The sequence below is a fragment of the Meleagris gallopavo genome, chromosome 1 (assembly GCF_000146605.3).
Source record: "Meleagris gallopavo isolate NT-WF06-2002-E0010 breed Aviagen turkey brand Nicholas breeding stock chromosome 1, Turkey_5.1, whole genome shotgun sequence".
Classification (NCBI taxonomy): domain Eukaryota; kingdom Metazoa; phylum Chordata; class Aves; order Galliformes; family Phasianidae; genus Meleagris; species Meleagris gallopavo.
The window spans coordinates 174,235,937-174,247,476 of NC_015011.2; the positions used below are offsets into that span (position 1 = coordinate 174,235,937).

Genomic DNA, 11,540 nt, shown 5'->3' on the forward strand with positions numbered 1-11,540 from the left:
CCCCCACCTCGCCACAACCTCCTTTTAGGCAGTTGTAGAGAGCAATAAGGTCTCCTGAGCCTCATCTTCTCTAAACTGAACAATCCCAGTTCCCTCAGCCACTCCTCATAAGACTTGTGCTCCAGACCCTTCACAGCTCTGCTGCCCTTCTCTGGACATGCTCCAGGGCCTCGATTTCTTTTCTGTACTGAGTCCCAAAACTGAACACAGCACTGGAGGTGTGGCCTCACCAGGTCTGAGCACAGAGGGATGATCCCCTCCCTGCTCCTGCTGGCTGCACTATTGCTGATACAAAGCAGGATGCCATTGGCCTTTTTGGTCACCTGGGCACACTGCTGGCTCATGTTCACCAAGCATCAACCAACTCCCAGATCCTTTTCCTCCACAGTCTTCCAGCCACTCTTACCACAAGCCTGTAGCATTACCTGGGGTTGTTGAGGCCAAAGTGCAGGACCCAGCACTTGGTCTTGTTCAACTACATCCCACTGGCCCCAGCCCATCAGTCCAGCCTGTCTCCAGGTACCCTCAGAAGGGTGTGGCTGCAGTTTTGCTAGAAATACAACATACAGTTCAGTCTATGCAGGAACCCAGCAGGCAGATTGCCCTAGCAGACAGGTAGTTAAACCAGGAGACCCAGAGGTCTCCTTGAAAGACTCAGACAAGGGTGCTTTTGCTTATCTACTGTTCAGATGTACAACAGGAAAGATATATACAAACACCACCCATGTAACATCTTCATGCATGAATGGCAATTTGCTAGGAACAAGCATTTCCCTGCAGATCTTGCTTTAAACAGCAAGCAGCCACTTCACTGTCATCAAATCACAATAACCAGACACAAGCTGCACAGCCTTTGCTACCTTCATGTATGTGGAGTGACCTTTTTTTTTAAAAAAAAACAAAACAAAAGATGTGTACACATAAGATCTACAGATGAAGCTATAGGAGCCAGTTACACCTCTACACCTTGCCACCATCCTGGAACTTTAGAAACAGCATTTTCATATCACACAGAACAAAAGACACTAAAGTATTGTTATACACAGGTGTGAAGATTAAGAAGCTTACAAACACTTCAACATTAACATGGAACTTGGAAAGATGTAGTCTGACAAATGATCAACACTGCAGGATTTGATAGTTATCCCAGCATATTCTTCCCCTAAAATCTGATGTTAAGTCCTTGAAAAATATCCATGAATACTTTCCCCCCCATAGAGGTGAGCATCTACTGTGCCAGCCCAGGGATACAGAGCAGAAAAAGGTAAAGAGCCAACAGTTAAAGGAGTCATGGGATTACCAGCTTACAAAACAATCCCAAGACTTCCAAGGAGGCTGAGAGATCTTACTATTAAAATTGCACAATCACTGTAAACTTTTAAATACAGCATTTACATTTTAATTTGTCAACATTAAGGTTATACTGCTACACAGCTAGTTTTCATTTAATCTCTAAGGTCTTTAGAACCATTCCTGGTCACAGTTTCTATTCTTTGGGGAAAAAAAAAGAAAAAAGACAGAAGGAAGTACTAGATGCTGATTTATTAAACTAACAATAGTAATAGTGTTAGAAGTCTAAATCCCCTATTTTGGCAGAGTGAAACACCAAAGACCACAGAACTGAAAAAAGGCCAGACTTCTGATGGAAAAGTTTAGCGACCACAGCCTACAGAGAAAAGCCAACAACGGGAACAGAATAAACAAGCACTTATTTGCTAAGTAAAAATATTTTAATTCTTCATATAAACTGTTATTAATATACATTTCACAAATATCTAAACATAATCAAAAACTTTAGAAAGTCTTGCTTTTCCTGCAACAGTTAGCCTATTTTCTCCCCCCGTCAACAAGAAAAACAAAACAGAACAAGAACAGTAGCTGAAATTCACTGCCAAAGACCATCCTTCTGAATTGTTTCTTCACATCCTGTACTGACTTTACATGGGAAGATGCCAGAGGCAGAGGGTGATTGCAGGGACGGCCTCTGTGAGAAGAGACCACAGGCTGACAGACTTAACTAGTTCCAACAGGGACTGATGGCTGGCCAAAAACAATCCAGGGAGCAATGCTGGTTACATCTGATAGCAGACTTAAGAAAGAGTAAACACCTCTAGACAAATGGCTGGGAGAGACAAGGGAGAAAAATGAGTGAAATAGCCCTGCAGCCACCGAGGTCAATGCAGGAGGGGGGCAAGAGGAGCTCCTGGCACCAGAGCAGACTGCCCTGACCATGGTGGAGCAGGCTGTCCCCCTGTAGCCCATAGAGTCTAAAGCAAGCAGACACCCAACCTACAGCTTACAGAGGATGCTCTGCCAGCAGGTGGATATGAAGCTTCCGCAGAAGCAGGCTCCTACCAGGAACTGTGGCTCTGGAGAGCAACCCTCATAGAGCAGGCTTTCTGGCAGGGACTGCACACATGGGGCAAAACCACAACTGAGCAGTCTGTTCCTGTAAGAGCAGTTCTATACTTGAGTCTTCAGAAGCAGCAGGCATGAATAAAAACCACATTCTGGGCAGGGAGGGGGCAGAAGAGTTAGGAGTAAAGCTGAGCCTAAGAAGGCAGCAGAGGTGGGGGGGAAAGGTGGTCTGTTCTAGTAATAGTAGGATAGTGAGAACTAACTAGCAGTAAATTAAATTCACCTTCACCCCATCAAGTCTATTTCGTCTATGACACTGATTCTTGAGCCATCCCCCATCCATTATCTTGACCCACGTGCTTTTCTATCTTATCTTCTTGCCCCACCTTGTTAAGAAGTGAGAGGGCAAGGTTAGCCCACCAGACATCAAGGAATAAATGCATGATGAAGAGTTATGCAAAGCTCCATTTGAGAAACTTGACCAGAGGGGTTTTGTTTTATTATTCAGATAACAGCATACTAATGGAAGTACTTTCCTTAGAAAGGAAACATTATCTTAGTACCGAGTTAGTGTTATAAATAGTAATTTTCTTTGGCAAGCAAGACCCAAAATATTCATTATGTTGATATACCCCACAGTTACACAACTGTGTTAGGTAGCTGATTAATCATCTTCTGTAACACAATTTTCCCATTCTGAAGACATTGCTGGTTTGAGCATGAATGTTTCTGTCATTTGTTGAGCAAAGATATTTTGCAAGTTCCCCTCCTTACGAAAGAAATGTACGAACTGTACCCTTTATTGTTCCCCTGCAAATAGGGCATTTTCTAAGGGATGGTGCACATTCTTTGCATACCACTAAGTGCCCACATGGAATAAAAACAATAGAAACTTCTTTGTCCATGCAAACTTTACACGTTCTTTCTTCTTGCAATCTCCTTAGTTGTTCTTCCATAGGTAAACCTGGGGAAAAAATAAAAAATAAAAAAATGAACTGTTAAAAAGCTTAGAAAGTAGGGAAATAAAGAGTGAAATGGAATGTGACCATCTGTATTCATTAAATATAGATGGCAAACATACTTATGGAAAGAAGCACATCTCAGCTCAGAAATTGGTGTGCAAGGAAACAGCTAGTCTGTACTTTCCATTTCTGTAATACAACAAACAGCTCAGGGATTGCAATCAGCTCTAGTTCTTGAGCCTTTTGTTTGTATTTTAGCATATGCTGTACTCCTCGTGTTTCGATATTAGAGGCATAGCGTACAGTGACTGGTGGAAGTGAACTACATTCAGGCTTGAATACTTTAATGCAGTCTGTTAACATATTAAATTTCATAAACATCTGAACTATGGGAGTAAGAACTAGTGCAAACTAACTCATGTCTGATGAATTCTTCTATCCAGCTGTTGGCCAAACTAGATCTTAGGACAGCTATAAACCAGTTTGAAAAAGTAGAAATCGTATCTGCTGTGAAATGCTAACCTACTGTTCATTGCCCAGTTTCAACCACATGCCTAAATGAGAGTTTGTACCAGGCTCAAGTCCAGCATGTGCCGGAACTCTCAAGCTCCAGAAAACTCTACCTAGTGAAAAAGCACAATGTATAGCTTAAGGCAGACAGACTAGCTTACACTTAACTTTCAGATAAACATACCTTACTAAAGCAAATCAGGGAGAGGGTACAGAATAAAACCCATTTCTTAAACAAAGTTCTTCTCTTTTGAGGATGTTAACTATGTGTCCCACAATACCCTTCAAATTAAGAAAACAGAATTTAAGATAATACCTGATACATCTTCTGTGGGAACATACTTCATGCTTTTCTCCACTGAAATAAGAGGAAAACATTCAAGTTATTTCTCTATATTCCAACAGCATGTGACTTTTATACAGCTTTGATTAGCCTCTGATAAACTGACAATTGTTAAGAAAAAAAAAAAAAGACATACCAAATAAGTCTTTGTAAAGTACAGGGTCACAATCTTTTAGACAGTTTCTGAATATGCTGGCTGCTGCATTGCCTTTCACTAGAACTGTATCGATCAGTTCCCTTGCTTGCAGTGGTGTCTGAGTCTTCTGCTTAATGACATCATGCTCAAGTTCTGTTATCACTTTAGATGAAAGTAAACTCCCAAGGATTGGAAGTACAGAGGTTAAACGCTGGAATAAAGCCATCCGATTCTTCCGGATTAAGGACAAGTCATCTGGAATACAGAAAGGATTACATGTTTGTTAGGCATACAGTACTCCAAGGTGCATTTTAAATGAACGCATTCGTTCAACTCTATTCAAAATATTCACTTACTACAGATCATCAAAAAAAAAAAAAAAGACCTCAATATTTTAGCAGTGTTCATACACACAATACGTTTAAGAAAGCCAAAAATAGTGTTGACACTTTTTATACTAAGGAAACCTCCTGCTCCTACTGCTGGATGAAAGCGTTCCAGGGTATCCTATCTAATTTCACAGTAGCAAGAATCATCCTCTGCATAACACCAATGCTGAGAACTGATATGCTGACATGTAGATGGGATCAATCTTTCCTAAGAGTTACCCAACAGAATTATGTGCAGGAAAATGAGAAGCATAGCACAACAAGACTCGAGAATTTTGTTTTTTAAATAGTCATACAAATATACAATTGATTAAAAAAAACCATGTAATTCCCATAAAGATTCAATGGCTGAAGCCATCTCTGCTTGCGACAGAATACACAAGCAGGCAAGAAGCCAATTCAACTTTCAATTGAGAGATTTACTTTACTGCTTCACAGACTCTAAAATAGCAGGAGGTTTTTGCTTCAAAAAATTACATAGTCTAGAAACAGCAGCAAATGTCAAAGGTGCATCAAATAAGCATTGTTAATAGCTGACATACCCGGCTGAGTCAGACACAAAGTCTGACAAAAAAGCCTTGACCTCTGACAATCCTACAGGATTTAAATTAGTAAGACTTTATGTCCTCTTCTAAGAGGTGGCTATGTTGACTCACTAATAGAAAGCAGACAAATTTGGAAGGAGACAAAGAAAAAGTCTTGAAGTATTTTGCTTAAATTTGATTAATGGCAATATAAGAGCACAAATTCGTTAAAATATGGCTTTCCTCCTGTGGAGAGAATAAGGCAATTCTAAACTCTGACTACTTGTACAAACCATGCTCCTGGAAAGGAAAGAATTGAGACTTCTAATTCTATACAGACAGTCAAACAATACTTTTACAGAAGTTGATTCTAATAGCAAGTTAAATTAAATTACTTTGTGAATAAAAACAACTAGAAAAGCCAGGCCTGAAAGCTGAACAATGCAAACACCTTATGCTTTCATTTCTATTTACTCTACACATACCTGATGCCACTTCTTCAAACTGTCTCTCTTTTTCTTCCTCCCTCTTCTCATCTTCAGCAGTGAGCAGATCAGACACAAGATCATTAACAGTCTTGTAGTTTTCTTCAGTGGCCAGGATTTTACTTTGCACTGTTTGCTTTACTAGACGCCTACTGAATCCCATTTCCAAGGCAGCTTTAACTACAGGAGTATTCATCATGATTGCATCTTCTGAAGGGCTCTCTCCAGGTTCAAAATGAATAACTAATTGAACAGAAGTCAATGTTTATCAAAAACAGAGTACTCCTACAAGTCATCAACATTACCTACATGCAAAACTTAAATATTATAAAAGCTAATATCTTCAGTGGTTAGGCTTTTTCAAAGGCATTTTAGCAATTAGTTTTAAAAACTAAAACAAATTATTTAGATTCAGTTGTACTGAATCCATGATCAACTTTGATCCACATCAAGTCTTCACTAAATTATCTAAGATAGTTCAGAGAAAGCACATAAAATCCCACTGTGACTTAGGATTTTTTGTGTGCATGTTGGTTTGCAGAGCTTTTTATGCTTAGTTATTTCTTACTTCAGCCTTGAGAAGCTAGAAACTCTAAATTCAGAGACCAATTCTTTGCGGTACATGCTATTTCAGCTCTCGACAAATATTTTCCATTGAACTAACTGAGCACCAGGCACGTGGGACTGAGTCTTTGTCCTTAACCAACAGGAACTACAGCATTATCTCCTACTCACCGTAACTGGAGTTCCATTCACAATGGAACTTAAAGGCTTCACTTTATCAGCTTCCCCTACCCTTTTCCTGATCACTGCTGCCCAGTTCCCTTTCTAAGCAGCTACATGCCTAAAAATGGAATTGCACAACCTCATGACAACCTCATGTCACCCAAAACTGCTCCACCAAGTTCCAATCTCTAGAAGTAGCTTCTCTGAAGTCATATAGACAACTGTAACATTGCTGTTCCCAAGCAAGTCTAAGAATTGCTAAACAAATTAGTTTCAGAGATCCAGTCATCAAGTACACAAAGTGCTGAGGAACTCTGATAATGTGCTTTCCATGTTATACATACTTGGATCCATGTTTTCATCTACGGGTGTGTCAGAAGTTGACAGGAGCTGTGGAACACAATGAAATTATATTACTATCCAAGCACTGCTTATCCCTCTATGTACCACAGCAGCATAGTAGTCTCTCAGTCATGCTAAGCTTTCTAACTGAATGGTACCCATTAAGGATTTGACACATGGTTACATAAGCCTGACTTTATAGATAACCAATACAAAATTAGTACTGACCACTTCTGTGAAGAGCTCAGCTTATTCTCATTAGAAAACCTGTAGACGAAAGTAACTCGTGTGTGAGGAGTAGCACAGACTATTAGAATTGCCCGTGACCAGTTTCTCAAACAGCAGCTGCTGATTTGCATTATTCACCAGAACTTGCATAATCAGAACTTCCTTCTCCTGACACTGAGGTTCAAAGGATCAAATTGCCTCCTAACGAGTAACAAAGGATTGCCTGTAAACGACTGAGTGTTGTAACCTTGGAATTACTACAATAACATTATACCACCTACTTTTTAATTTCCCGTGACACTCCTTATGTGAGTAACCCTGTACAGGGTAAGCTCTAATCACTCAGTCCCACTACCCATGGCTCAGCACTAATTTTGTTGTTTTGTACTCATAAAGAGCATTTACCATGTTGTAAACCTAGTCGAAATATATCTAGAAGGCAGCAGGAGGTACTGGACCCTCCAGAAGAGTACAGCATTATTCAGCAAGGGAAAAAGCAAAGTTACAGAACTGTAAGGTTTACCTGTTCGAGAAGATGAGGAAACCTGGCCTGAACTTGACTTACAAACTCTCCTCCTTTCACACGAAGCAGATACTCACACCTGAAACATTGGGCAAAAACATAATTTATTACATTTCCCAATGGGAACAACAAAAAAATAAAAATGCAGAAGAATGAAACTACCTACAACAGCACAGCATAAATTAAATGCATGTTTCTCTTCCTTGTCATTGGGTGAAGAGTCCTCTAAACTGTAAGCTTGATATAGCCTAGTATCTGGTCACACTTTGATAAAGCTTTTCCATTATGTTCAGCAGCCAGTAGGATTAGGCATATAAATACAGCAGCTCTGTGTGTGCTACTACTTTTAGTCAAAATGGCACTTCATGAGATATGACAGCACGTCAGTACCATTACAAATGCAGTGATAAACTGTTTCTAACCACATCTCATTGTTTTTATCTCCTACTCAAATCATTCAGAAATTGAGAAAACTCAACTCCACTATCAAAGCCAGATCTGCTTCAAGAATTCAGAGTTTTATCTCTTCTTAAATACAGAAACAAAAGGCGTCTCTTTATACATGCATCCTGTAGTCCAACAGGAGCAGGTAAATTGCCTATGAAAGATTAGCTGAGATCTACAGTGTAAAGATTTACTATTAGCTGCACTAAATTTCAGGAAAGCTACTTCTGTCATTAACGGACGTAGAAATTTCCACAGGTACAGGCATCAACTGAGTATGCAACTGCTTCTTAATTGCAGGGAATGTATTCAGAAGTTATTTTTATCATTTTTTCAATAAAGATATATTCACAGCCACTGAAATCTTCACAGTCCTTTCCATACCTAGGAGACTAAACAACTTGCTGAAAGGCAGGTTCAAGAGCATTCAAGACATGTACAGAACTAGACCAAAGTACAAAGTCCTCTCCACCTCACTTCTCAGCAGCTCTTCTCAGCCTGCTTTCTGACTGCTTCCCTTACCTAAGGTGTTCTCATTAACAAAGCAGCATCACTTGCTAGCAGTGATTTGGGGATGCATACAGTTTTCAGTCATGAAGCGGAAAGCATTCAATATCATGCTTCAAGAAGTGATTCAAACCCACTTTAGCACATCAAGAATTTTTGCATGAAATATAACCAAGTGATAATCTGTACACCATATGGTAAAAATAAATACGTTTGGTGTCATACATAACTGCCAGAATTAAAACTATTTTAACAGTAAGGATGTGAACCAGTTGTAATAAAAAATATGCAAGTTATTACCTTGGAAACCACTTTGCATGCTCAATCCATGGATCATCTCCAGATTCCCAGCACCTTAACCCACCATCACAGCAAAAACACTTGACATCATCGTTGCGGCCTTTAAAACACAAGGTGAAATATCTAGCAACCATTTACACAACTTACATTAAGGTAAATGTTGATGTAGCAATACGAATGACATCAGAGACATCAGGTTTTCTTACCTACATAGTAAAAACCAGCATCTGCAAGCTGTTCAGGCTGAACGGGAATCCGAGTTGGCCAGTTAATGAATGTTTTAACACGGGCTTCATGGGTTTGCATGGTCACATTGGAAACATTGAAACTCGGTTGGTCTCGCATGAGGTTTTCCACAAAGGGGCAGTTAGGAAAGTGCCTCCGATGCTCTGACATGGCATTATCTTTTGGCTCCCAGTTACTCAACTGACCACCACAGGTGAAACATGCAACTTTGTCTGCTATCCCCAGGTAATAAAGTCCAGCTTTTGCCAGATCGGTGGGCGAGAGAAACATCAGGGGCCACGTATGGAAAGTGCGCAGCCTAGCTTCTTCTGTACTCATGGAAGGGTTGTGAAGCTTAGATCTTAAGTGTGAGAGGTCTTCGGCAGCCCTAGTAGTTATTGGGTCTTGAGGAAAACTGGAAAAAGAGCCACTGAAATAGCTAACTTGTTCAAAGCTTGGAGAAAGTGTCATGGAACGTAGAGATGGTGAGAGATTGCTTGTGACCAGAGGAGAAAAGGCAGAATGAGTGGACAGTCCAAGGTTGTTAAGTGACAGCATGTTTTGAACAAAACTGCAGCTAGGATACACCTGTTTATGCTTCTCCATAGCATTATCTCCTGGCTGCCAGTTGTCCAACACTAAGCCACAACTGAAGCATTTAACTTTATCTTGGACACCAGTGTAATAAAACCCAGCCCGGGCAAGCCTTCGTTCTGACACCGGCACATTAACAGGAAAAGTAGAAAACGTTGACATTCTGTAGAGCTCACAAGATAAGTCGTACTTCAGTTCTCCAGACTGCGTGTTCTGCTTCATCACACTTGCCAACAAAGGGCTACTATCCATTATGTTCATAATGAACTGTTGTTGGAAAAAATGGGACAAGTCTTCCTCTGGGAGGTAGTTGTGTGCACTAAAGGCAATTCTGAATAACCCTTGCCTGTACAAGTTAAGAACCTGGAAATGAAATATTTACGTGTAACTTCGAATGCATATATGAATAGAAACAGACATGTGACTATCAGGCTTAAAACATTTGCCAAGTTCTCATACTTGTGTCTGCACAACTGCTTTCTGTGCAAAAGCTGATCCATCCCATTGACAAATACAGGTATGTCAAAGAGGACTTTCCCTTGTGCTACGCAGTCACATCATGTGCTTTCCCTGTGCTGTGCGTGTGGGAGAGCAGTACTGACCAGTCAGGCAGGTGGGGTTGGGGCCCTAAGGGGAAAGCCTCAAATGGGTTTATCAAAATCCTTTTGTTAATAAAGAAACTAAAATGGTGGGTGGAGGACACACTGTATTTCCCAGTTTAAAATACTGCCAAGTGATTTAAAAACTATTTCACCCTAGGCAGCTGATCAACAATACACACTAAATTTCAGTTTACAAATCTCATGAGGAATTTCAAAAGAGCCCCTGAACTGATGTCACTGAATTGATCTAGTCTATTTGCTACTGCTGAACTGCCAAAAATACCCTTGACACATGAATATTGTTGTAAGAACTGCTAAGACTTCAGAAGTCAGTTTACACTCAACTTCACTTATATTAAGCTCAGCTACGAGATGTAATAAATCCTACACACTGCCTCTGACAAGGATGAGCTGTCTTAACTAACGAGCCTGGAACAGCCCCAGGCTCTTCTATCTATAACAGCACAGAATGAACAGTGTTTCAGTTTTAACCTGGTGCCTTAGTTACAAATATGCAGTTATCACCTTTCACATAAATAAATTGCTTTGTGTTGGGACATAACAACACCTTATAGTGATAAATTAAGGTTTTTCTGTATGCCATATTTATAAAGCAAACAGAACCCTTGGGTAAAAGGAGAAAACAGCCTTAGTTTCTTTATTTGTGCACAGAACTACCTCCCAGAGTCCAGACTTAAGTCCCGTTTGAGGTGCCTACGCCTCCATACTGGTACTGACTGCTCACAAGGAAAAACTGTAAATGTTTATAATTTCAATCAATGCTTTTGTGTGGAACGAACCCTGTGAAGGAAAAAAGAGAGGAGCGTTTCAAAATACACGAAACGACGTGCGCGCAACAGCGAGATAAGCAGAAGCTACAAATAGAAGCGCTAAAACTGCAGAACAAGCTTCTCGGAAACAGCAGCTCGTTCCCTTCAGGATTCGCGCTGTAACACAGCCGGCCCTCGCCCGGTTCCCCCACAGCCGCAGGAGCGCCCTGTGCGCGCACAGCGCTGCGGGCGGGCGGATGGAGCCGGCAGCCCGGCACCCGCTGCGCAACTGCGGGAACATCGCGTACTGAGGAAGGCACTGCCGTTCAGACGGCCTTAAGCCTAAACGACCTCAAGCAACGGGGATTCGATTTTATTACACCGCCAGATTAACACCTCCAGAGCCCCTCGTGTGGTTAGACCCAACAAGCTCTGCAGGAAAGCGTCACAAGGGCGGACGCATACGCCGACACAATCCAAAAAAACCCCTCCGGGAGCGGTGGGCCGCTGCTTCCCTGCCGCCTCCGTTCTACGTGCGGCCACGGCTCGCCGCTGAGCTCCCGTGACAGCGA

The 11,540-nt window shown here is 41.1% G+C and overlaps 2 protein-coding genes across 2 annotated transcripts in view; one reads left to right on the forward strand and one right to left on the reverse strand.

Annotated features, from left to right (window-relative positions):
• Nucleotides 1-1,527: 1,527 nt before the first annotated feature.
• On the reverse strand, nucleotides 1,528-11,031 carry BIRC2 (baculoviral IAP repeat containing 2). Its single transcript, XM_003203484.4, has 8 exons — nucleotides 8,984-11,031; nucleotides 8,778-8,877; nucleotides 7,527-7,605; nucleotides 6,778-6,823; nucleotides 5,708-5,950; nucleotides 4,310-4,564; nucleotides 4,147-4,188; nucleotides 1,528-3,322 (listed from the first exon to the last, which is right to left on the reverse strand). The coding sequence occupies exons 1-8, from the start codon at nucleotides 9,855-9,857 to the stop codon at nucleotides 3,129-3,131; spliced, it is 1,833 nt and encodes a 610-aa protein (XP_003203532.1). The 5' UTR covers nucleotides 9,858-11,031; the 3' UTR covers nucleotides 1,528-3,128.
• A 194-nt stretch (nucleotides 11,032-11,225) lies between these two features.
• The window catches only part of TMEM123 (transmembrane protein 123), a 16,373-nt gene continuing 16,058 nt past the window's right edge, over nucleotides 11,226-11,540 (forward strand). The window contains exon 1 of the mRNA XM_031552149.1: nucleotides 11,226-11,272. Coding sequence (XP_031408009.1) covers nucleotides 11,226-11,272 — 47 coding nt within the window. The remainder of the gene's footprint in view (nucleotides 11,273-11,540) is intronic.

What these genes read in the sequence shown, in the direction of transcription:
- BIRC2 (XM_003203484.4), bottom strand. Translation starts at nt 9,857, where the DNA reads ATGAACATAATGGATAGTAGCCCTTTGTTGGCAAGTGTGATGAAGCAG. An exon ending in TGCTGGTTTTTACTATGTAG is followed by an intron (nt 8,878 to 8,983) that starts GTAAGAAAACCT and finishes TGTGTTTTAAAG; the next exon opens with GCCGCAACGATGATGTCAAG. An exon ending in TCCCACAGAAGATGTATCAG is followed by an intron (nt 3,323 to 4,146) that starts GTATTATCTTAA and finishes TTTTTTCCCCAG; the next exon opens with GTTTACCTATGGAAGAACAA.